This window comes from Mus pahari, chromosome 3, assembly GCF_900095145.1.
Source record: "Mus pahari chromosome 3, PAHARI_EIJ_v1.1, whole genome shotgun sequence".
Taxonomy (NCBI): domain Eukaryota; kingdom Metazoa; phylum Chordata; class Mammalia; order Rodentia; family Muridae; genus Mus; species Mus pahari.
The window spans coordinates 49,084,819-49,110,109 of NC_034592.1; the positions used below are offsets into that span (position 1 = coordinate 49,084,819).

The window sequence follows — 25,291 nt, forward strand, 5'->3', positions numbered from 1 at the left end:
GAGAGAGAGAGAGAGAGAGAGAGAGAGAGAGAGAGAGAGAGAGATGGGGGTAGTTGTGCATGTGGAAGCCAGAGGACATCCTAGGTGCTCTTTCTCAATCTGAGTCTCCTTTTATTTTGAAGCAGGGTTTCACACTGGCCTGGAGCTTGCTTACTATCCTTGGTTAGCCCACCAACCAGTCCTGGGAATCATTCTGTCTCTATCTCACTGGGGCTGGGATTACAGGCTCAATCAGGTTGCTGTAATCATGTAAACTTCATTGCCACCAGAAAACATGTCTCCTGTATTGGAGAGATGGTTACATTATTACTTGAGGACTAATTTTTCTTGGTCAAAGCAAGATGCTTTCTCTTCTGTTTGCCTAGTTAATTTATCTACTGTCAGTCTTTATTTAAATATTTTATTTTTAGCAATGTAAATAATTCTTATAATATTTTGAAATTTTATAGTTTGAGGTGGAGAGGGAAGGAAAAATTAAGAGACCATATACAGGCAAACTGTGTGAATTCTGCCTTCATCTCTGATACCAGCTGTGCAGCTGTGGTTATTTGAAATACCAAACAAGCTTACTTTTCACTCTAGTGAGAAAAATGACAGCACATGCCTGATGCAGTCCTGTATTGAAGAATAACACTTTACAACTTACAGTGTCTGTTACCTGGTGTTCAGTCTACACAGAAAGCCGTGTTGCTAAATAATGAACAGCTTATGAAAAGAAAAGCATGTGATTTAAGGCACATACATGCACACATATGTATATTTAGTAGATATGTATACTTAGTAATGTTACCAAACAGTATGGAATAGTTTTCATAATATTATAAATGTTATTCCACATTAATATGGAATATTCCATAATCATGTGGGATAGTCTTCATAAGACACTATTGCCTATGCAATGCTAACTGAATCATAAAGACAAGTTATTACTATTTAAAAACATCTGTGGGCTAAAGAGAATTTTTCAAAACACAGTTTGCAATACTGCAAAATTTGTACTTTAAATTTTGGATTTGGAAAGCCTGCTCTAGGCTGTGGATTTGAAAAGCCTTTCTGTGTCTACCTTGACCTCCTTTTCTCCAAGGGAGATACATTGTCAGTATTTGGTATTTTGTCCTACTTGCAAGCTAACAACAAGCTTGCCAATTTTCATACAAGTTGGCAGAAGCATGGGATTCTTGGGTCAGAAACAAAGGGCTTCAATACTGAAAGTACAATGGGGGCCCTGGGCAAAGCTCCCTTGGGCCAGTGGGAGAGTCCCTGAGAGTACTCAGTTACGTAAGCACTGGGTTTGCTATCAAACTGGAGGAAGCCCGTGTTTAGGTACGTTTAGTCTCTTTAAAAGGGCTGTTAGCAAAGGAGTCCAAAGTTTGTCCTGGAGGGAAAATACCGTCTTTGAAAGTGGGCATGTAGACATGAAATGGATCTATGGAGATCTGATTCCTAGGGTACAGAAAGGCAATGCTTCAGAGAAACGGTTTTGATAAAAAAAAAAGAAGGCACAGAAGAATTCTAATCTTAAATTTTGATTAGTGTCGCAATTACAAACAAGCCTTCCTAAGCACTTTAAATATGCAGTTTATCAATTAGAATACAACTTGGCATGGATTTCTTCTGCTAAGAGAATCACCTGCTACCTCCTCAGTCATACTCTCATTCATTTTATCAGGCAGGTTTTTATTCTACTTCTCCCAATACTAACTAAAGAAGTAGCTACCTCTGCAGAGACTGGCACTTTCTCAATAGTAGGGTGGATATTAGCAACTTGCCCCTTTCTGCCTCTTCTGATAAAATTGTTTCACAAGGTCCAGCACGTTCTTCCGGCTGTAGTACAGCAGAGCGATTGTTAAATTACAGTACAGCAGAGCGATTGTTAAATTACTCAGGGCTGCAAGGCTAATTTCCTCTGTTAATACTTAACATTTTTTCATGGGCTTATTTTTTAATATTAGGTCTTTTCTTTTTCAGAAAGAAATCAAAATGGCATCCCATTTGTTTATAAGTTAATTTTAAAGCTGCCCTCTTCTTCTGAATTCTAGACTTGGAGAAACAAAATTCACGAATTTCAGAGAAAAGCAGGCTTGTCCTTCCTTTTTGCAAAATGATAAAAACCAAGATGTTCTCTTGATGTTTATAATCAGATAGCACGTATTAATAGTTTTCTCAAAAGTTGAATCACTGGTAAAGTTACTAAATAATACGGAGGACACCATGTAAGCAATGTAAACCATATTCTAAAAACCTTTCTCACATTAGGTATCAAATGCGGCAATAGCTATGGTGGTCATGGTTTTGAAACTCTGATCCTGCATCCACACTACACAGAACCGTGAGTAACTACAAAGTTACAACTATCTATCTGGTCCAAAGAATGTACGGATAGGTTACAAGAAGTCATCACCTGGTCGGTTTGGGGTTTCTACGGAGAAAAGAAACTCAAGGAGTTGATGGCCTGGAGAAGTTTCCTCGGAGGGTGGGGAAATAACTGTGGAGGAGGCTTCTGGTAAGAACTTGAAAGAACCAGTAAGAGAGATGGACTGGAATCCAGGAGACAGGCTTCAGCCAATCACAGGTGAGATGGGCGGGGCTTGCTCCGACAGGGGCGGGCCTGCGGTCGGGGGCGGGACTCGAGGCGGAGCCAGCTCGCGGGAGCAGAGGTGCGCGGCACTGCGCTCCGACCTTCCGCACCTGTCGCACACACTTGCGCTTTCCTCGCTCTAAGCCGCGCTGACGCTGACTTACTGGTGACGCGTGATTTTTCGATCATGGCCTACCCGGGATACGGAGGGGCGGTAAGTCCTCGGGAGCTGAGGCGACCCCGCGGGCCGCATCGCCGTGCGGAGTTCACCCTGTGGCCCTGGCAGTGCCCTCTGGTACCAGGCGACGCCGGGACACCGTGAGGTGCTAGAAGCTGGGGCTGGGCGGGGCCCTGCTCCCAGGGGAGAACCGCGAGCTGGAGTCTGGTCCAGAGCCTCAAGAAACAAGGTCCTTGTCCAGGCGGTGGTGTGAAGTGTCTGTGCTTTCTAGATTTTTGTTTTAGAGTGGAGGAGCAAAAGACCACGTCTTGTTCCATTTACCTTTTGTGATTTGTCCCCAACTTAAGCAGTTTTTTCTAGTTATCTTCATCCTGAGCTGAGTTTTTATTTATTTGTTTTTATAACCATATCTTGTCTTTTAAGTTGCTTATGAAAAAAAAAAAATGAGATGTACGTTCAGTGCCTCCTAAACTTTTCTGAAGTACCAAGCGCGACCATATTTTCTCGACTTTGCTTTTGGAGGGGTTCGCCTGTTCCCTCTTCTGTAACCTTAATCCTCAGTACCTCTGAGAGTTTCAAGTCATTATTGCGACCTGTGGGTAGACCCTTCCTCTTTCGAAAGCAGCTAAACTTTCACTCCCCTCATCAATGTTCTGCACAGTGAGGCGGGCTATCAAGTGTGGCTGTGCAGTGGTCACTTCAGTGCTGACAGAAGAGAGCAGATTTCCTAGGCCTATTGCTATCTGTTGTTCCCTAAAAAGAGAATGTTTTGTTATAGGAGTAGACAATGGCATGTGATTATGGGCTTCAAAAAGTAATCCCTACCCCTGGGAGTAAGTGATTAGTTTAAAAAGTAATTTTTCAGTTCTAGGCCTTCAGCATCAATACACACTTTACTGAAACTGGTTTGCTTGTAATTACTTGCTTGAATTCCAGCTAGCATTGTGCACTTTCCACTATATACTCATTAGTGATTTAAATGTACTGAGAATGTTCTTAAGGTAATCAGTCCACCTTTTAATACTTGTTATATTTAGTTGTTATATTTTTTCAAAAAAAATAGAAAGTGGTTTCTGCCAGGAGATACACCTTTATCTAATAAAGTATGTATTTCACGGGATGCATTTGCAATACATTTTCATTTGTTTAATGATTATTTATCAAAGATAGTTGAGGATGTAGCTTAGTTGATAGAGTGCTTCCTTAGTATACTTAAGGCCCTGGTTTGGATCCTCAGAACCACATAAACTGGGCATGTTAGCCTGGCCTGAAATCCCAGCCCTTGAGAGGTGGGGGCAGGAACACCAGGAGTTCAAGGTCATTCTCAGCTTGAGGCTAATCTGAGCTACAAGAGACCGTGTATAAATTAGTAAACAAGGAATCAAACCCAGCTAGAACCAGCTGAGCAGGGTAGCTCACGATGTCACCCTAATACTTTGTAGGCCAAGGCAGAATCATTGAGAGTTCAAGGCCAGCATGTGTCTGCAATGGGGTCTAGTCTCTCCTGAGGCACAGTACAAAATCTTGTCCCCCCCAAATATACAAAGACTAAAGTAAGAATCCTCAAGTTGCATACTTTTGTATATTATTATTATTTCTGTACTAATAAAATTGTATCTTGACCTAAAGGAATTTTCTTTCTCATTGTGGTCATAAGAAAGAAAACAAAATAAACATGCATATTAAAGTATAAGTGTGAGAGGAACGTCCGTATTTTTTGTAAATTTTAATCATTAAATGCACAGAAATGTAAAGGATCCAAATCGTTACAATTTTTATATATTTTCATTTTGGAAAAATATATTTCTTCAAGAAAAAGTACTAGACCACTTCCTCTAAAATTTCGGTTCTCTTCTTAATGTATAAGTACACTTGGATATGAAATTTATTTTAAAAACGCATATACATAAGTTCTCTGTAGAACTTTAAAAAATAAATTTTTTATAAACAGCATTTTAAACTGATAAACCACAGAAGAAAGTATATTACTTGTGAAAATACAATGAACATCTGTAATAGTTTTGATCACACATTCAAGAACTATAATGTTTTCTATCTTTGCCTTTCATTTCTTAGTTGATTCTTACACATTTGCTAATTATAAACACAGATTTTACCTCAAACCCAGTTCTGAGATTGAGTGACAGGAAAAGCAAAAGTACAGATTTTTATGTTGACATCATGGTTTTAATTTTTACAACAAAATAGGGCAATGGTACAAACCAGCTAGCCAGCCAACCAACCAACTAACCAACCAACCATCCATCCATCCATCCATCCATCCATCCAGCCAGCCAGCCAGCCAACCAACCAGCCAACCAACTAAACAAACTAACCCAAGCAGAATCATGTAGTTATATGTAATAATTATTCATCTTATGAGAAGTTTATTTTAGGGTGGTATCTAGGATATAGTTGCTCTGTGAGTGTCCTCAATAAAATGTACAAAAGTGACTTAAACAAATACTACTACCAAAAGTAAGAGTACTTCATAAGGAACACACAATTACAGTTTTGCTAGTCCTAAAGGGGGGGGGGGAGAAAAATAAAATAGTATCAAACAGTACACCTACCTCACATATAATTGCCATGGAACTACCAATGGCATCTATGCAATGTTTCTATTTTCCTAGTATATATCTACCTACCAACAAAGGAAGGATGATTCTAAAAGTAATGGCACTGCACAGGATAATTTGAGGCTGGTACCCCACATCCGAGGAAAATGCATGTAGTCCAGCATCCATAGAGCACAGTGTGAAGATACTGTGCCTAGACACAGCAAATATTCCAGAACAGAAAGATATCAAGAAGAAGAGTCAATGTATAAAACCATAGCACAGGGTTAAATAACGTCGAGACACACATATACTTCAGTCTTTAAAGAAAGGCGATCATCTGTCTCATTGTACAAGGATAGGGAGTAGTCATTACAGTTACCTATCATGGTTTTGATAACACACACACACACACACACACACACACACACTTGTAGATACATGTGTAGAATGGCTGTGTAAGTGGAATTTATTTGTCATGTTTCTCAAGTTAAATTTCTGTGGATCTGCAACTTTCAGGAAAGAAAAAAATAAAGAAAAAACTAAAAGCCCTCTGCACTGCAAGTTAAGAAAGGTCTTGATTCTCCATTCCAAAGATTCACTTCAGACATTTTGTTCTACAGTTCATCTGATGATTAAATTAATGGAATTTTCTATTTCTGAATGTATATTTTCAGTTTTCCAGTTGTTTCAACAAACAAGTATCTTTTAGTATTTAAACTAGCTGCTGCAAAATATTTAAGAGAGGAATTAAACTCCAGATCTGACGGATTAAACAGCAAATAAAAACAAGGAAAAAAATTCTAGGGGTTTACACCAGCTGTAAACATATGTAAAATTTAAATTGCAGATTTCATACTAAGTTAAGGAAAGATTCCACCCTCAGGGTCCATTCTATTATAAAGATCTGGCAATTGATAGGGAGAAAATGTATGTGAATGGTTGCAAGAAAAATGGTCCATTTTTCTAGCAGAAACATATCTAACTAACTGTTCTACTTTGTCTATTAATTTTAATAACTTCATAATTTGCTGCCAACATTTTAAACAGACTGGAATATCAGATTACACAACAGAAAAACATCTATCAAAATTTATCAAAGAAAACCCACATATGATATTTTCTTTAATTTGTTATTTAGTCACTTTATATCCTGTTTACTGCAGTCACCCCTTCCCCCAGTTCTTCCCCTAACCCCCTTTTCCTCTGGAAGAGTGGAGGCCCCACCTGTGGCACATCAAGTCCTTGTGGGACAGGATGCATCCTCTCCCACTGAGGCCATATAAGGCAGCTCAGGTAGAAGAACATATCCCACAGACAGGTAACAGCTTTTGGGATAGCCCCCACTCCAGTTGTTCGGGATCCACCCGAAACTACATATCTGCTGCATGTATGTGCATGATGGGGGAGAGGGGTATAAGCTATTATTTTAGTGGTTAAAAAATATAAATGGCTGATTCCTCTGTTAGCAGAAACATTTATATTTATAAATATGTTTATAAATCTGCCATGTGTAAATATGTACATAAATAGAGAATGTAGATATGAAAGACTGATTACACAGTCTGACTTTGAACCATGTGTGGGACTGACTAGCAGTTTGTTTCAGGTCATAACCCAATATGGCCCCTGCATCTTTAAGAATTGAATAATAAAAGAAGACCATCCAGCAACAATCTGAAGTGGAAGGTGACAGAGAGGATGGTACTCAATTCTTAACATTGAAACTTGCTGCAGAGAGCCAGCTCAAAGGGAAGGCTGTGCAGGTTGGGCTTGTCATTCAGATGCACTTCCAGGTTCTCCAGGGTACCAGATTCTTCCGGAAGATGAATAGCAGGTCATCTCCAATGGTGACAGGATGTGCAAGTGATAAGAGTGGTCCAGTGCTTGATGTCAAAAACAATTTCTGTAAATCCTTAAGATAAGCAATTTCATTGTTCAAGGGTTCTGACTTGTTCTCCCATAGACCCAATTCTCTTAATTTCCTAAGGTTTCCAAGATTCTGGGGAAGCGTCTTTGGAAAATTGTTTGTTAATACTAGAACCTCATGCAAGAAAAGTTAAGACACATCCCCTGAGAACTTGGTGAGCCAGTTAGTGGCAAAATTCAATTCTGACATAACTGTCCAAATTCCCAAATCTAAAAGAAGTGATGTTAACTGACTGTCTTCATATTCAACTTAATTCATTTAAGATTAACCTCTGGAGAGAATTCCAAAATGAGATCCTGTGGATCCAGTTGGGATTTATGTTAAGGGAATAAATTGTAGAAAGCTCATATGGACCCACTGGGTATAGTTGGGAGTGATTTCTAGCTAAGGTCTGGCTACTCAATTTTAGAAGACTGAGTAAGACTCTTTAGTGTAGAAATTGTTATTTTTTACATTTAAATTCTCAGATTTACAGCATTTTGCTAATCATCTGGGTATTCCTGACTGTCTATTGTATCTCAGGCCAAGATGGTTTAAACTGGACAGATCGCCTATTGGATGTGGGAGGTCTGTTTGTTCATTGTTCTTCAAGTCAAGGTTGGTTATCTGGATGCAGTTTCCAATCTCCTTTGGAAAGTGTTCAAGTTGATTGTGAGCTACAGCCAGCATAAAGATACATAACTTGCTAGTTTCAACTGTTAGTTTAGGATTTTGTTCTCTTGAGTGCTGAGTTGCTGAGTTTAGGCAGGGTTTTCATGTCCTTCTCCTAAGGTTTAGAGCAGGTAGTAAATCAAGCCTATCACCATTGAAGGAATTCCCCTCAGTTTATTATTCTGTAAATTGAGCATCCACAGCTTCTTGGAGAATCATGCAAACTGGTCAGTGAACTTCCACTGAGAGCCAAGTGTCAGGAAATTTACTAGACAGCCCATCCCTGCTGGGGGAGCTTGTAATTTGTTACTATATAAACAAAGCTCTATTAATTGAGTCAGCCCTTTGATTGATGGCGGCAGTATATGTATAGATCCCTTGGATATTTCCTCGAGGCAGTTGTTAAGCTCCTTACTGGCAGAATTGTTTTAGGTCCAGTTGCTGGATTTGGCTGTTTAATGGTATTGTCCACTGTAAAAGCCATCCCTGCTTGGGTAGCACTGAAATCCTTCCTTCCACTTTTCCCTTTCCCTTTGGTTTTAGGTTCTTTTTCTTTGTTTCCTTCAAACCTCTAGAAACTTTTGCCTCGTTTTCTTTTTCCTTGGTGGACCGTACTTGGGATCTTTCTTTGTAGTCTTTTTCTTTGCCTAATCTAGCACACATGGTGACTCATGCTGAGACAAAATACTACTACATGGACTTATTTGTGAGAAAAAAGGATACTCTCAATCGTCTAGAATTCCAGTTCCCCTGGATCCAGTGCTCACTGTACCCTCTTCAATCACTGTATATGTAGTACCAGCATACAAGCAGGCAAAAACACATAACAAAAATAAATACATCTTCAAAAAGAAGTGTTGGCACGAGTAAGGAATTGTCTTGAAGACACACTCATCTGTTGTGTGTTGTATCTCATAGTGTTATGGTCAGTTCTGATAACTCACTCTGATGGATATCATGGTGCTGTGTGTGTGTGTGTGTGTGTGTGTGTGTGTGTCAGAGACTACTCATGACCCCTTCCTGATTGTATTTCCTACAGTTCCTCTGCTTCCTTCATGCATTCTGCTTTACCACAGCCCAGAGGCACCTGAACAGTCTACCAGCAGGTTCCTTAGTCACATGTGTTTCTCCCTCATTCTTGTAATTCTTTTCTCTTTCTGCCCTCTGGCAGTCTTTGCTGCTCCTGCTGCAAAGATCCAGGGCAGGGCATTTTTGTTGTTGTTGTTGTTGTTCAGAATTGAGTCATGAAAGCCTTAATGCTTCTTTCTTCTCTGGACTCATAAAAAGGGATCACAGTGTGCTTTTCCAAGTATTCAACTGGAATATAGACCACGGCCACCACAAAAGTTAAGTACGTAGGCAGCTTCAGTAGTCAGACTACGTTTGAACACCTGGCCCATTCCAGAATCCTTGAAGTTTCACATCCTCACAGACAGAAAGGACAGACGACTTTCCAGTTTCGCGGACAGATGACAATCAGCATGAACGATGGAAAGTGCTTAGAATGGAGCTGAGGTACACTGCCCCCCCTGTGGTCGGTAGCCATGCACCAGATCTCCATGCTGTTTTGGAAGAGGACTTTGACTGGAATCATCTTTTTATTTTCTTCTGTTTACTATACTTTTTGGAAGAAAAAAAAAAAAAACATTTCCTACAGTGAAGGGTGCTTCAGCTCTGTGATTTCCCATGTTTAGGCTATGGCTTCACTGTGTATACCAGATTTTCAACTAAGTACATGTCTGGAAGTGTACTTATTCGTTTACTATAGGTGAAACCCCAAGGCTTTACTTTCTGTTTGTGCCTGCTTTTAGTTTTGCTTAAGATCATACATACATTTTTTTTTTTTTTCGTTTTAAGTAGTGGTCCTCCACCTATGGGTTATGACTTTCTTGGGGTCAAGTGATCCTTTCATTGGGGTGGCCTAAGACCATCCCAGGCCATATATATTTACATTAACAATTAAGAAGTTGAAAATAATTTTATAGTTGGATGTCATCCCTACATGGGGAGCTGTATTGAAGGATCAGAGCATTGGGAAGGCGGGGAAAGTGGGGAACACTGTTTTAAAGGTTCCTAGAGGCTTGAGCTTGAAGGGCAGTCTCAGTGGTCAAGAGCACATACTGCTCATGTAGAGGACCCATGCTCAGCACTCAGGCAGCTCACAACTCTAGCTCCAGGGTATCAAGCCTCTTTTGGCTTCTGTAGGTACCTACACTCACATGCCCAGCCCTCTCTCTTACATATCTTCCCATAATTAGAGGGTAGAAACGTCTCTTTTATAGCCTTTTTTTCTTTTTTAATGTCAAGTAATGTGTTGATGAACTGTGTTTTAATACAGGGTTTCTGGTGTCTTGTAGTTGAAGCTTTAGTGGTGGATATGTTTGCAAAATTTGGCCACTGGATTTTTAGTTTTTAGGTGATTTCTAATAACTTTTTTATACTAACCTCTTCTTTTCACTCAACAGTTTGGAAACTTCAGTGGTCAGATTCCGGGGATGCAAATGCAGATGGGCCAGCCAATGCCAGGGGCAGGTCCCAATATGTTCTCTGGTGGTTACCCTGGATACCTGGCTTACTCGGACAGCTACTCCCCTGCTGACGACTCCATGTGGACATATTTCACAGCTGTTGCTGGGCAGGTGAGATGGTGAATCTTTCACCAAATACTAGTCAATAATTGATCACTCTCCACTTAGTGTATCATCTAAAATGTCTATAAAGTTTATGTCTTTAGTTTAGTTAGAAAAATACTTTTCTTCTCAAAGATGAGGGTAGACGTAACTGCTTGATTTTTTTTAAGTTCCACTGAGTTTGCTCTTGACAATTTCACATGTGAGTGAGGTGCAGTCTTATCATTATAACATAATCTCCTCCCATTAACATCCATCCCATCTTCCCTACAACTCACCTTCCCACAGGCATGACCTTCGTTGTTGCTATTGGTATTATTTGTTTGTTTGTTTTTGAGACTCACTGAGTTTAATTGGGATCGTCAGTCTCATTGTGAGAGACAGCCAATAAACTGCTCATTGGACTGAAAGGGGCAACACCTCAAGCTGGGGAGTCTGATTCTTCCTGACAGTGTGCTTTCTGTGGACGTGAATGTGGTGTGTCCCGTACAAGCTAAAGCATAGTTGCAAATGTGTTGGCTTCGAGCAACCGTGGAGCCCTTGAGGGATAACTGGAGCCTCACGGTCACATCTTCTTGGCAGCGTGAGTGTGGTTCCTCTCAGTGGTTTGAAAGCAATCGTTCACCTCCCCTCCTTCTTCTTGGACATACGCTTTTATTTTATACGCTTTTATTTTTCAAACACTACCTGGGCTTTTATGCCCATCTGCTATGCACAGGAAAGCAGGTGGCCCTCTCCACAAACAGCCAGACCCTTCCTGACTTTCAAAACTGTGAGCCAAGATAAACTTTTAATAAATGTGCCAGTTTCAGGTGTATGGTTATAGCTACAGACAGTGCAATATATGACATAATCATACCCCAAATTAAATATTTACTCGTTGTTTTTGGAATTATGTGTGTATGTCTGTGTATCTGTGGGTGTGTGTATCTCTCTGTGTGTGTCTTGGTGTGTGTCTCTGTGTGTATCTGTATGTGTGTCTATGTGTCTGTGTGTCTGTGGGTGACATGAGTGACAATGCCCATGGAGTCCAGAGGCTTCTGATCATCTGGAGCTAAGGAGTCACAGGTAGACGTTAGCTACTTGACCAGATTCTGGAAATCAATCTTTGGTCTTTAGAAAAGCAGTAAGAGCTCTTAACCATTGAGTTGTCTCTCCATTTCTGCTGAATTATATTTATATTTTAAAAGAAATTTCTTCATTATGTTTCACACTGAGAAACACTCTACTCTCCTTAAATGACTTTTAAATGCAAAACCAAATCAATTTATGAGAGAAAAGTATGAATGCCCACAATTTGCTTGAATACAAAGACGTTTTAGAACTGTAAATAAGGATGGGAATAATATTCTCAATTTTGGCATCAATTCCATTAACTGTAAATATACATATTGCAGTTAAGATATAAGTATGTCAAATGATGTAGTAGAAAATCACTTCTGCTGTCAGACATTAACTCAAGAAACTGCATGTGTTATCACAGACAAAGTTATATCATTTTTAGTAATAAATGGTTTAAGTTGATGACACATTGCTACAGAGATTATCAAAATGATGTTGAGACTCTTCTATTTTTTAACACAAAAATGAAAGCAAAATGTTAACTTAATGGTGTGCTATGGTATTAGCAATTAGTTTCTACTATTTTGAATACATATGTAGGCCAGCTGTTTGTGACCACAGAGCAGTTTGAGCTTGCCAATTAAGGTTTCTGACTTGTTATTGACAATATGTGGTCACAATGGTTTTGCCTCTTCTTATACTATTAATATATTCATTTATCATAATTAAGTAATTTTATACATACTATCCTGTCTAGGGGTTCACAGTGCTGTTTTGAAGATTGTGGGCATGGGATGCAGATAAAAGGCCAAAGGAGTAAGGTTTGAAAGCTACAGACTGGATCTGCAGCCCAGAGCTTTGCGCTTCCTGATTTGCTAAGATGTAACAAACCACATCACAACCTCCTCTGCCATGGACACAGCCCAAGTCACTGTGTCTTCTTCACCATGATGACCCTGTCCATTGAAACTGTCAATCAAAGTGAAACCTCTAGTTTTTAAAAATGGTTTCTAAAAAGTATTGAGCCATAAAAATAATTTATACAGTAGTATACTCATTTGTGTTGGTTTTCAGTGCATTTGGTATGAAGGAAATGTTATTTATTTCATTATTACAATTATGATTTTATGCATATGTATAACGTGGAATATTACATATGTATAAAATCTCAATTATATTTTATATATGGATGCAAGCGTGTATATAAAACTGCATCTATATTGTGTGTGTTTCTACCCATGTTTTCTAGCTCACAGTCAGGGGAAGTTAGAATTTCTTATTTGTAAGACAGATTGTAGAAACTCCATCTTCCCTGCTTTCTGATTGCCATAAAGAAATCCCATACCTTATTTTGCATGGTGACTTGTTACAAGGCCCTCAGTCCAGAACAGTTCTGCTGTGTCCTGTGGATGCTGTGGGAGATGTGGATGCTGTGAATCATATGTGAGAACAGAGCAATATGTCTCTGAACTGTGATGCAAAATATTAAAAGATGTCTATTTCTTCCAAATATCATTTGGATCAAATTCCTAAATTTTTCTTTTCTTTTTTTTTTTTTCTTTTTTTGGCCCATTTCAAAATGAATCAAAAGTTATCTGGTGGACTGTTTCATTGAGAATAAATATTACAATATGAAACATCATAATATATTTTTATATATAAGTGGGTCTAAAAATTATAAAGTCATAGTCAAGCCTTATTTGACACCAGTATTGTGCTCTGGAATATTAGGCAGTAGAAAGAATAGAGAGAAAGAGACCAGTTGCCCACAGTTCCCTTTGAGTGAATGTCACAATGATCAAGGATCTTACCATAGGTCCCACCTAATATTTTTATCTGTCAGGGGACTAATGCATTAGCCATTCACCTCTGGTAGACATTCAAATCAAACACAATACATACTAGGTGAGGAATTTTTTAAACTCCACTTTAATCTTTTGGATTAAATCTGTGGTCCATTCTTGACTGAAACTGTGTTGTGGCAAAGGACTACATCATTTTAGTAGGATGGCCCTTCTTTAAAAAACTAATTGAAATGAAAGAGCAAGAAATCCAAAACCTGATTCTTAAATTCAGGATATAGTAAAGATGGTTGTGCTGGCTAGTTTTATGTGAACTTGACACAACCTAGAAAGGCATGCACCTCCAAGGCCTCCATAAGATCTGGCTGGAGAGTACTTTCTTAATTAGTAATTATTATGGGAAGGCCTAACCCATGGTGAGTGGTAACATTCTTGGGCTGGTGGTTCTGGGGTCTATAAAAGAGTTGAGAAGCCAGTAAGCAGCAAACCTCCACGAGGTCTCTGCATCATATATATATATATATATATATATACACACACAAACATATATACATATGTACATACATACAAACATATATACATACACATAAACATATACACACATACATACACACACAAACATATATACATATATACAAATGTATATACATATATATACACATAAACATGCACACATACATACACACACAAACATATATAAAAATGGTGATATATATTGCGCCGCGCTACCGTCTCGCCAGCAAGAACGACGCGACACATCATTAGGATCCTTCTGCAGTAAAGCTTTAATGCATCTCGAGAGGCAATGCATAAGCTAAAGGAAAGCGGAGACCCCGAGGTGAAAAACCCTCTCCCTTATATAGGAAATGTTCTCCGCCTATGACGTGTAGCTCCCTGGTTGGCTGCTCACTATCAGCCCAGATGACGCCACGGGACAGGCAGGGCGCAAGGGATGGAAATTTACCCGGCACATGCGCAGACCGCTTGTTTACTAGTTAGAACACAGGATGCCAGCGCCGTCTTGCCGTGGAGATTGTGAGGACGGCTCCCCACAATATATATACATATATATATGTATATATATATATATATCACCATTTATATGTTTAACAATTATTGGGGTAAGGGATGTAACATGTGCATCTATGGGATATAACTGGATGGTATATCCAGACTATAGGCTAGAATTTCAAGTACAAAATTTTGTCTAAATCTGGGTCTGGCTATCGGTTGGTGACTTGTAAATTGTGATTGTTTCTGGGAGAGGCTTGGGGATGAAAGGATTGAACATGAAAGAAAGCAGTGCACTGGAAATTCAGATGCTGGCTGATGAGGAGAGGCTCTCCCTTGGTTTTAGGTGCAGTCTGTAGCCATCCTTCCCTTGTGTTGTAGCAGTGGAGGATGTACTGAAGTGGGTAGCAGTTCATAGAACACCGATAGCATCTTATATTCTCTTCTTCACTTGAGTGCTCTTCAGGCCCCATTGCTTTTCTAAGAACTGTGGCTTTGAACAGAATTACCATATATGACCCATGATTGGCTGCTCAAGCCCAATAGACAACAACTTCCTCTCAGTCGCTCATAGAAGTTGGAAAATCATAGTTATAGAAAGTATCCATTTGCTATAAGACAAAACAAAGTCATGTGGATAGAATTCCTTTGGAATGCTTTTTCCAAATAAAGGCATTGCTAGGGGACTAATAAGATAAAAGGGTAGTTCATGATCTGAGTTCAAATCCTGGACCCACCTGATGGCAGGAGAGAGAGCAGACTCCCATCCTCTGGCATCCATGTATCCATACCATACCATACCATACCATACCATACCATACCATCACGAAGTAAAACTGCTAAATGTAATAATAATATTAAAGGCTTTGTTAGAAGACAGCCTTGACTCCTTTGGCTCATGATTCCTTCTACCTGGAAAAGAAACTTGAGGTTTGAAGGTACAGCAGCCATCTATGGCTTGGGAGCAATATATATGAGATAAAGAAACGCAGAGGTAGATGGTACAGTTAAGTTGCCTTGTAACTTTATTGTACCCAGCCACAGACTTCTTTTATGAAACACTAAACCCTTATGGATCTATCTGTCTATCTATCTATCTATCTATCTATCTATCTATCTATCTATCTATCTATCTATCTATCTATCTCTATCATCCAATCTATCATCCATCTATCCATCTATCCATCATCTATCCATCTATCATCTATGTATCTATGTATCTATCTATGTATCTATCTATCTAACTATCTATCTATCTGTCTACCCATCTATCTACTTTAGGCAGGGTCTCACTGTGTATCTCTGATGGCCTTGAACTCAGAGAGCTCCACGTGCCTCTATCTTAAGTCACTTTTATAACACTAACTGTTCTGCACAACAGCATGTCATTTTCATAAGAACTAGTGAAATATTTTACTTGTATTTTGTTCTGAGTCTTGAGTCTAGCAGGAGCCTTACATCTACAGAACATTTGATTTCATACTAGTCACATTTCAAGCGCTCATTGGCAACTCCAGCCAGAAGCTACTGTCATGTCAGCTGAGGACTACTGTACTTTTTGCTCAGGAGCCTGCTTAGGTCCACTCACCAACAAATTCTCTCTCCTCAGTATTCATCTGCTATAGCAACACTCTTCACCCTCACAAAGTTCCCATGCCTTTCATTGCTACGTCACCTATGCTGCGATGTAGAAATATCCCCCTAGCCTTTATCAACCTGATGTGGTTAGTCTTAGCTGCACTGTTCTGTCTTCTACCATAGCAGTGCAAACTTCATAAAGACAAGGAATGTGTATTTCACAGTTTGATACCTAGTGAAATGAAGGGAATTCACATGCAGTGGGTTGCTCAGTTAATGTGTGTTGAATGAGTATACCTAAGAGTAATTTGATCAAGTCTCTGTACATCTGCATAGCAATTATTTTAATGATTGTTTCATGAGAGTAAATTTATCTAATATGGATATTTTAAAAAAACCTTTATTTTGCTGGCTATCTTTTGCACACATAAGTTTTACATGTAGTTTGATTTGTAAATTTGTTTGAACTGGTTTGTCATTCCATTCTTCCTCCCTCTTACACTTCTTTTGTTCCACCCCACCCCTACCCAATGCCAATCTTTTCCTCTTAGTTTTGTGATGTCGTCATTTGGATTCTGTCACGAGTCAGCTCTCAGCTTGGACAGGGATGTGCCCAAGGTGGTGTTGAAGATTCCATTCCAACCAGGTGTACCTAGGTCACAACTCAGTCCTTTGCAGGTGCCACTTACTCCTCAGAGGGGATATCTTCAGCAGTGTATTTTTTTGTCAGGGTTGTTTTGGTTCCTTGAGGAGAGGGTTGGGGATGAAAAGGATGAAGAATGTGAAAGAAAACAGTGCACTGGAAATTCAACTGCAGACTGAGGAGGAGGAGAGGCTCTCCCCTGGGTTTAGGTGCAGTCTGTAACCATTCTCCCTTGTTTTGTAGCAGTGGAGGATGTACTGAAGTGGGTAGCAGTTCATAGAACACCGACAGCATCTTAGGTTCTGTTCTTCCCTTGAGTGCTCTTCAGGTCCAACTGCTTTTCTAAGAACAGAGGCTTCGTACAGAATTACTCATCAGTGTTCCTAGTTGGAACTGTATTTGCTTCTACATACTGTACTAAGGTCTAATTTTGAATTTGAATTGTGTGTGTGTGTGTGTTTGCTTGTGTTTTATATATATATATATATATATATATATATATATATATATATACACACACACACACACACACACACACACTATGTGTGTATATGTGTATTTCCATCTCATATACTTTGAAAACATAGCATCATAGTCACTGAGCATAGTTAATAAAGGAATGACCTTTGTCTCATTGTCACTCCTTTTAGTTGCCATAGCAGTCCTCTAATATAAACACCTGGTGTGACCTTTAATTGTTGCTGTATTGCTAAGTAAGTGGCTTAGGGTCAGGCTGAGAGATTTTTGTCTTGAATGCCCAGCTTAAATATGTTTTAAAGTGTGCTCAAAATAAATGGAGCTTTAATGTGATCTTTAGAAACAATGAACTTGAGAACCGTGTAATGGGCACAAGCTCATTTTCCTCAGCTTTTGAGACAGGTCTGGCCCTGTGTCCCCACATGGCTCATTTGCCTCACTTTCATGTTGACTGTGTACAAAGCCCTTTCAACCTGTCTGATGACGTCACTTTTGTAAGACATTAAAATATACACCAATCTATTTGGCATGGTTAAACTTGCTTGTTTTTAGAAGATAATTGGGTAGAGTAATGTAACTGGAAAGAAAGGATTATCCATGTAAATGGATGTTCTCACATCTCTTCCGAAGCTGCTTCTTTAGATGAGGAGTTTGCGAATGGCACCAGGGCACAGTGGGGTGGGTGGCTGCAGTTCCATCTACTCAGGAGACTGGGACAGGAGGACCACTTGTGCCCAGGAATTTGAGACCAGCCTGGGCATAATAAGATTCCCATCTCAAAGTAAAATAAAAATCAAAACAAAGTCTCAAAAACATTGAGAAAGTTAACAGACAGATTTTGGCAGTTGATAGCCTTGAGTTTTTCAAGTGGGCAAAACAGTATTGGGAAACACGTTCCTAATTATAAAGCACAAACTCCCTTTGAGCTACATTATATCAATCCAAAGCAGTGCAGGAAGAACAGAATGTAATGTACCCCTCTCCAAGTTCAGAGTTATTTACTGAGATGTCTCTCTTAATGTTTATTCCCACAGAACAGGGACAATCCCAAAATACTTTCTATGTCCTTTAACTTAAATTCACAATACTTTTTTCTAGGTTTCTTTTTCAAATAGTATTGCTATAAAATAACTATATCCCTCAAAGTTTATCTTCTAAGTTCAGAAGTATAGAATTAAAAAAAAAAAAAAACCTACTGTGTGTGGATAGTTGAACTTGTACGTGAATGTTGTAAAAGGAGCAGAAAACATCAGTCCCCACCTTTACTTCTTATAACTTAAATTGCATTGGTGGAAAATTTCCGTAGATTTATGTGATTTCTTGAAAGTTTTAATTTTACGTTGTCTGTTCATAGAATTCTGTGTATCATTGTGCTGTCTGAATATTTCATTGATTTGTTAGTGGGAAGAAACTGATAATGCCTTAGAAATTCTGGTTAAGTCCATTCTTAACTAGAATAGCATTTTCTCACGTAAGAGTTAAAGAGAAAAGCAATTTATAGCTGTGATTGTCGGTATGTGAGAGGACAGTATTTAAAATCCAAAGAAGCAGAGGGAAAGGTATTTTCTAATCCTTTATTTGTCAAAAGTCTTTTCCTGTGCAGCGGTTGAGCCCTCCTGGTGTTCGGGTTGCCCTCTCGCAGCAGTGGCCTGGCTGCAGAGCTGTCAGACTTGGGCATAGAGCATGATGGTGCTTATTTACACTTAGAGTGCATCAAGCATCTATTATAATTCATGTCTCTTGAAACACACTATTGTCTTGAAACAGTTACTTTGGAATTGGTAATAATTATTGGTAATGTTTGCTTGAGTGGGATGTGACAGAGAAGCTTCTGATGTCCATGTCACTGGAGGATTTATTTATTTTTTTCTAAAGCAGCCTCATTCTTCAAACTATACTAATTTTTCTTCAACCCTAGTTTTAAAAACAACTAAGGAGTTTGTAATTTGGTAAAGTCCCTCCAAGCTCAGTGATGGAAGGGAGGGGAACACTCAAGTGCCTCAGGGAGCACGGCAAGGGTGACCAGGAGCAAGGTGACAAAGCGTTTTGCATTGCTCTGATCCCTGAGAAGACAAGGGGATTGTATTGCATCTCAGACCCATGGAGAAGGTTCATTGGTTCCACAGTCTGGGGTGTGCCTTTGCTGGCAATGTTTATTATATAGATTCTGTGGTTTGTACTGGTGTGAAGATTGAGTGTTTCTGGGTTGCCCCAGAGTAGCACACATTAGGATTTTAATGTCCTTTGGTGCCATTACACTCTCAAGCCTGTGGCCATTCTCTTTTGCAGGATGGTGAGGTGGATGCCGAGGAACTGCAGAGATGCTTGACCCAGTCTGGAATTAGTGGAACTTACGCACGTGAGATCATGTTTGCTCTTGTTTCTTCTTTCTTGTTGCATAGGCGATTAGGATAGGAAATTCATTTCTAGCATTTTAGTCCCACACCTAAAATAGTAAACGCTCTACATATAGCAGGTTTAAAGAATCAGATAGTTCTGATTACTATGAAAATGATTGTTTATTTATACTCCTGACTTTCAACATAAACTACTTAGGAAACACAATTTTTTTTTGTTTTCAGTTTTTCGAGACAGGGTTTCTCTGTGTAGCCCTGGCTGTCCTGGAACTCACTCTGTAGACCAGGCTGGCCTCGAACTCAGAAATCTGCCTGCCTCTGCCTCCCAAGTGGTGGGATTAAAGGTGTGCACCACCACTGCCCATCAGAGACACATCTTTTAAAGTGGTTATAAGTGGCTTCGTTCAAATTTTGCTTCCAGACTGCAAAGTGTCATAGCTTTAGCATCTTACAGCTGTAGCTTTTTGATGATCAGTTGATGTCCTGCTATGGAAAATGAGTATTTAACTACCTTCCAACCTTAAAATTACTCCATCCCTCCAAAGTTTCGTCGTTTGTTCTTCTGATGTATAACAGTATATAATATGTATAATATGTATAATAATTTGGGGCCCATCGTTAGCGTTTACCTTATCTCATGTCTACACATGGTTTATAGCTGTGTTTTGTGACACTGTATGGCCACCTTTCTTTGTTAAGTAGCCTTTTGTCTTTCTCAGAATTCACAGTGGCTAGTGAATGGGAGCTGTAAGATTCTGCTGAAATGGCTGCTCCATTAGGGGGAGATTTTGATTGTGCATAAGAGAGAGAGTAGCTAGAGGCCTCTGTAGGAATCCAACATAAAGAGAAAAAGACAGTGGATGTTGACAGGGCTATCTGCAAGAGGAGGGGGAATAGGAGGACATAGCAAGAGAGGGGACAGTACAGAATAGCAGGGGTGGGGTGGGAGGTAGGGGTGGTAGTGAGGACATCAGGATGGGGAGGGGGACAAGAGGAAAATCTTGTTATGTAGAGAACAGATGGATATCTGGGAGGAGGAAAGACTGAGGAGGTGAGAAGGGCCAGAATGTTAATGGGGGTGGGGTCTTAGAAAGGTACACTAGTGCCTTGTGAATAGGCACTGTAGGCTCATCGAGGCCAGAATGGGCTTTGATAGGCAACCATAGGAATACAGCCATGGAGAACCATATGCCCTTCTGCCAGAGGCAAAGGAAATGTCTCCCTTTGGCAGATGGGAACCTGTCTCAAAAGTTTCTGAGGCATGCTGGGTTTTAACTAAAGGCCAGAAATCCATCTATAGTCCAGCTTGAGCTAAGCCAAGACTCATTTCTGGACATGCGCACTGCCTTCTAGAGTTTGGGGAATCAGTGTTTGCTTTGGACCAGACAGCTATGGATTACATCCCTCTGATTTTCCCGGCCTTCCTGGGATGCTCTGTGTGTGTGTTACAGAAGGGTCTCCATCTTTTTCCTCCACTCTGCGCTTCTTTCCCACTTCAGAGTTGCATCTCTCGTCTTATTCTGCCTCTGTTGTCTAGTATTTATTCCACTGAGGTATCTCATTTAAGTGGCTTTTATCAAAATTTGAGACTTTAAGTGCCTGAAGATGCGTTTATTTTTGTCTCAATCATTGAGTGGCTGCTTGTCAAGGGGTGGAGTTCTCTGTAACAACTCATTTCCACATATATTTCACAAAGTGTATTATAGAGCATTGGGTGGTGTCCAGCTAGAAGAGGCAGGAGGGGGCCTGGGGTTTAAATGCTCCTGCTGAAGACTCTCCTGCTACTGTCTGGTTGACAGTTTCACACACATTTTCAGAAGAATATCTGGTCTGCAGGACCATTATCTATGTTTCTGTCTCATGGCATCAGCTTTGCTTTTCCTTTCTGGACGATCAGGGATCATTCTGTTTCTCACAGGTCCCTGCTGCTCTGGCCTGCCACAGTGTAGTGTCTCATGGTCTTGCGTGGGGGAACTGAGTGGGTGTGTTCAGCCTGGAATCTCTTGTACTTTTTTGTTCTGGGAAATTTTCTTCAGTGGTGTTTCCTCTTTCTGTAATGTGTGTTATTTGGACCAAGTCATCTGTTCTCCTTTTTGTGGAATGTCCTCAACTTTCTTTTATAAACCTGTATCTTTTCATCTTGGTTGGTAGTTTTGTAAGTTCTAAGAGCCTCTGCTCTTTTTCACAAATGCTACACTTTCTATTTCTATTAATAGTTCTCTGAAACTATTAATATGCTTATTGCATGGCCTTTTCTTCCTTAAAATTACTTTTCTTTTCTACCTGCTTTGGTTATTTTCCCTGTCAGTTCTTGAGTGTCTGACACTTAGTTGCTCATGTCTCAGAAAAATGCTGAGTAAAAGCCCTGGTCTGGTGGACTGTGTTCTTCTGTGTTAGGTGAAGCTGGGCAGTTTCGCTCTGGGATTCAGGGGTCACTGTCATGAGAGATTTTCTTTGTTTCCTTTGGGCTGCCTTTTCTCCTGTTCTCCTTAAGAGAAAAAGCAGACTTTCACAGTTCTCAACTCTGTACATTTTTAGTTAATTGGCTTGTTCTCTGTATCTCCTTAGTTCCATTGTGCCTAGTGTCCTACAGTCCAGAAATGTCTCCAGAAAGCAAACTCCTGCTGGGTGAGAGTGTAGGTGTGCCAGCCATCCAACTGAGTAAAGGCAGAGAGGGGATTGGGGCTTCGCATACTCTTAAAATAGCCCTTCGCTCAGTTCTGGTTTTAGCCCCACCTTCACACACATGTTCAGAAGCTGCCAATTCCTCAACAGTTGGCATCTTTCCCAAAGTAACTAGGTTGTTTCTCAGCATTTCTCGTTGTGCATAAACATTAAATCGCCACATCTCTCGACTTTCTAACTTGCAAAATAATTTTCTGTTATTTCCTTTTCCTTTAAGGGTTGAAGTCCACCCTGACCCCCAATCAAAACCCAAGGATAAAGTTAAATCTGTCATTTTTGGCATGAAGTCTGATTTTCTACTGTATAAAAATATTTCATCTTTAAATTTCTATCCTGAGATTGAATATATGTTTACTTGTTTATGTAATTTTTTTAAAAAAAGATATTTATTTATTTATTTATATGAGTACACTGTAGCTGTCTTTAGACATACCAAAGAAGGCATCAGAGCTCATTACAGATGGTTGTGAGCCACTATGTAGTTGCTGGAAATTGAACTCAGGACCTCTGGCACATCAGTCAGTGCTCTTAACCATTGAGCCATCTCTCCAGCCCTTTTTATGTAATTTTTAATTTCTGTTTTAATCTGGTTAGGTTCTTCTACTTCCTGAATGTGAACCAAACTACATTGTCAAAAAGATGTCACAGAACATTTTTTTTTTTTTAAATGCAACTCTCCCAACTTCCAGTCATTTATTTTTGCAGGAACTTAGAAACCTTTCTTTCTGAACTCACACTGCTTTATCTGTAAGATTAGGACTGCTATAGGTTTGATATGCTTGTGTTATATTTTATAACCCACTGTAATGGTTAATCTTTATCATAGACACAATTGGACTTGGGATCACCTATGGTATACACCAGTGGTTGGGTTTATCAGAGCATTTGGAGGAAGACCCACCCCACCTGGAGTGGGAATGACACTGTCTCCTGGGCTAGGGTCTGGGTGAAAGAGAAAAAGCATTCATTTCTCCTTGATTCTGAATGCAGATAAAACATGAGCAGACACCACGGGTTCCATTCTTTAGGTTTTTTTATACAACAATGAAAAAAGTAATATACTCATACCTTGCTGTTCCTAGCAGAGGGTTTTTATCATTTTTCTTTAGGTATTTGGATGTTTATCTCATTTAATTGGTTTGAAGGATTTCAAAATGTTATCAAGCAGTATAAAATAAAGTGAATCTAAATTATCTGTTCACTAATATCAAGGATCTTAAAGAATCTTGTAAGCTTACTTGAAATTTGCTAACATATCTCTTATTTTAGAAAAGTCAGCCCAACTAGTTGAATGTAATTGTGATAAAATTTTGCAAATTTGAATTATTTTTAGTGGCTTGGCTTCATTGTAAGTAAATAGAAAGGTTAATATTTCTCACAATGCCTTTATGTTAATTACTTCCTTTATTTATAATACAATTGCAACATTTTCACCCTCTCTTTTCTCCCTTCCACCCCTCCCATGTGCCACTCTGCTTGCTTTCTCTTTCAAATCCATGCTCTCTTTTTTCATTAATTGAATCACATACCTATATGCATATGCATCTATATTCTTACATACATGAATGCACACACCTCAGTCCATATAATGTTGCTTGTATGGATGTTTTCAGAGCTGACCATTTGTACTATATAACCAAATGGTATGCTCTTCCCATGGGAAAACTCTTTCTCCTGCTTTCTGCACTCATTACTTGCCTGTAGTACAACTCAGAGATAATTGCAAAAAAAGTGAGGGAAAGATAGTGAGGGCCAGAGGATCAGGGAGTTTGCTGTGAGACTGTGTCTCTTAGGAATGTAGACACTACCCCCAGAACTGCTTTCTTAAGATGGTTTGTGTTGGTCTTCCTTTCTCAAGAGAAGAGAAGACAATTGCTTCTGCTCAGAGAATCACCTCTTTTCCCTATACCTTCCTCCCTCCCTCCCTCCCTCCCTCCCTCCCTCCCTTACTTTTTTCTTTCTTTCCATTCAGAGCACTGTCCCTCCCAATTCTCCCCTCACAAAGTCCCTCCTTCCATCCCCCTTCTCCTCTGAGAAGGTAGGGACCACCCTGGGAATCCCCCTACCCTGATTTATCAACTCTACAAGATTAGATGCATTCTTTCCCACTGAGATGAGACAAAGCAGCCCTGTTGGGGATCAGATTCCCTGGTCAGCCTACAGCTTTAGGAACAGCCCTCCTGCCCTCCTCCAGTTGTTAGAGGACCCACATGGTGACTGAGCTGCACATCTGCTACATATGTGCCAGTCCCAGACCATGTATGTTCTTGGCTATGTAGCTCAGTCTCTGAGAGCCCCCAGAGGTAGAGCTTAGTTGACTCTGTTGGTCTTCCTGTGGTGTTCCTGTCCCCTAGAGGGCCTGCAATGCTTCCCTAAGATTCCCAGAACAGATGCGGAATCTCACTGGATCTCTTTACTAAGCCAGCACACTTTACCTACCCCCAGTCTCCTCTCACCTCTAATCCTTTTGTTGTAAACTTAGAGTTCATGTTGAGGAAGCATTAAGTTTTCTTTTCTGCTGTGTCACCACAGGGATGTTCTTGGTCTAAAGTGTAGTATTTAAGAATGTCCTGGTCTGACCCTTCTTTGCCTGTCTGATGTCCTCTTTCATTTCCCACTCACATGTTCTCAAAGTGATGCACATGTTGTACACAGCAGATATCCGGGTGAACCTCCCTCTCCCTGCCTCTGCTGTTGTGAACCTGCTTTCTTCCCAGGCTCCGGGCAAAGCCTGGGAAATCTGTAATGCATCCATCCCAGTAACTTTCAGTTTCTCTGTAACTGGCTTCATGAAGTATGTATGAGTAATATGAAGACAGTCATTTTTTTTTTATACATTTTATTTTTATTTTTCTAAATGCATAGCAGTCAATAAATATTTATCACCTATAGTGACTTTGTGATGTTTACTTGTGAATATTTTCAGAAGTGAAGAGCATCCTAATGTTACATAGATAAAACTGAGAAGAGTCTAATATTCAAATGTCCAATATGTTTTACAGCTTTCAGCTTGGAAACCTGCAGAATTATGATTGCCATGTTGGATGTATCCTTGAATGAAAACAGAAACTAGGAGGATATAGACTCATGCTTTCTTAACATCAAGCCATTGTTAATTTTAGAGCTAACTGTCTTCTGTAAGATCCTGTTT

General features: G+C 39.7%; 1 protein-coding gene and 1 pseudogene across 4 annotated transcripts in view; one reads left to right on the forward strand and one right to left on the reverse strand.

The window, feature by feature from the left end:
* Gca (grancalcin) overlaps positions 1–25,291 on the forward strand; it is a 49,306-nt gene that overhangs the window by 17,814 nt on the left and 6,201 nt on the right. Inside the window, exons 3-6 of one of the 4 annotated variants that reach the window (XM_029536196.1) lie at positions 2,257–2,572; positions 10,361–10,534; positions 19,388–19,457; positions 25,143–25,186. In XM_029536196.1, coding sequence (XP_029392056.1) covers positions 10,391–10,534; positions 19,388–19,457; positions 25,143–25,186 — 258 coding nt within the window. In that variant the 5' untranslated portion in view covers positions 2,257–2,572; positions 10,361–10,390. Of the gene's footprint in view, positions 1–2,256; positions 2,573–2,630; positions 2,793–9,137; positions 9,411–10,360; positions 10,535–19,387; positions 19,458–25,142; positions 25,187–25,291 lie in introns of those variants that run through there. The other 3 variants (XM_021194049.2, XM_029536198.1, XM_029536197.1) reach the window with 3 other exon arrangements.
* On the reverse strand, positions 6,920–8,558 carry LOC110319540 (annotated as a pseudogene).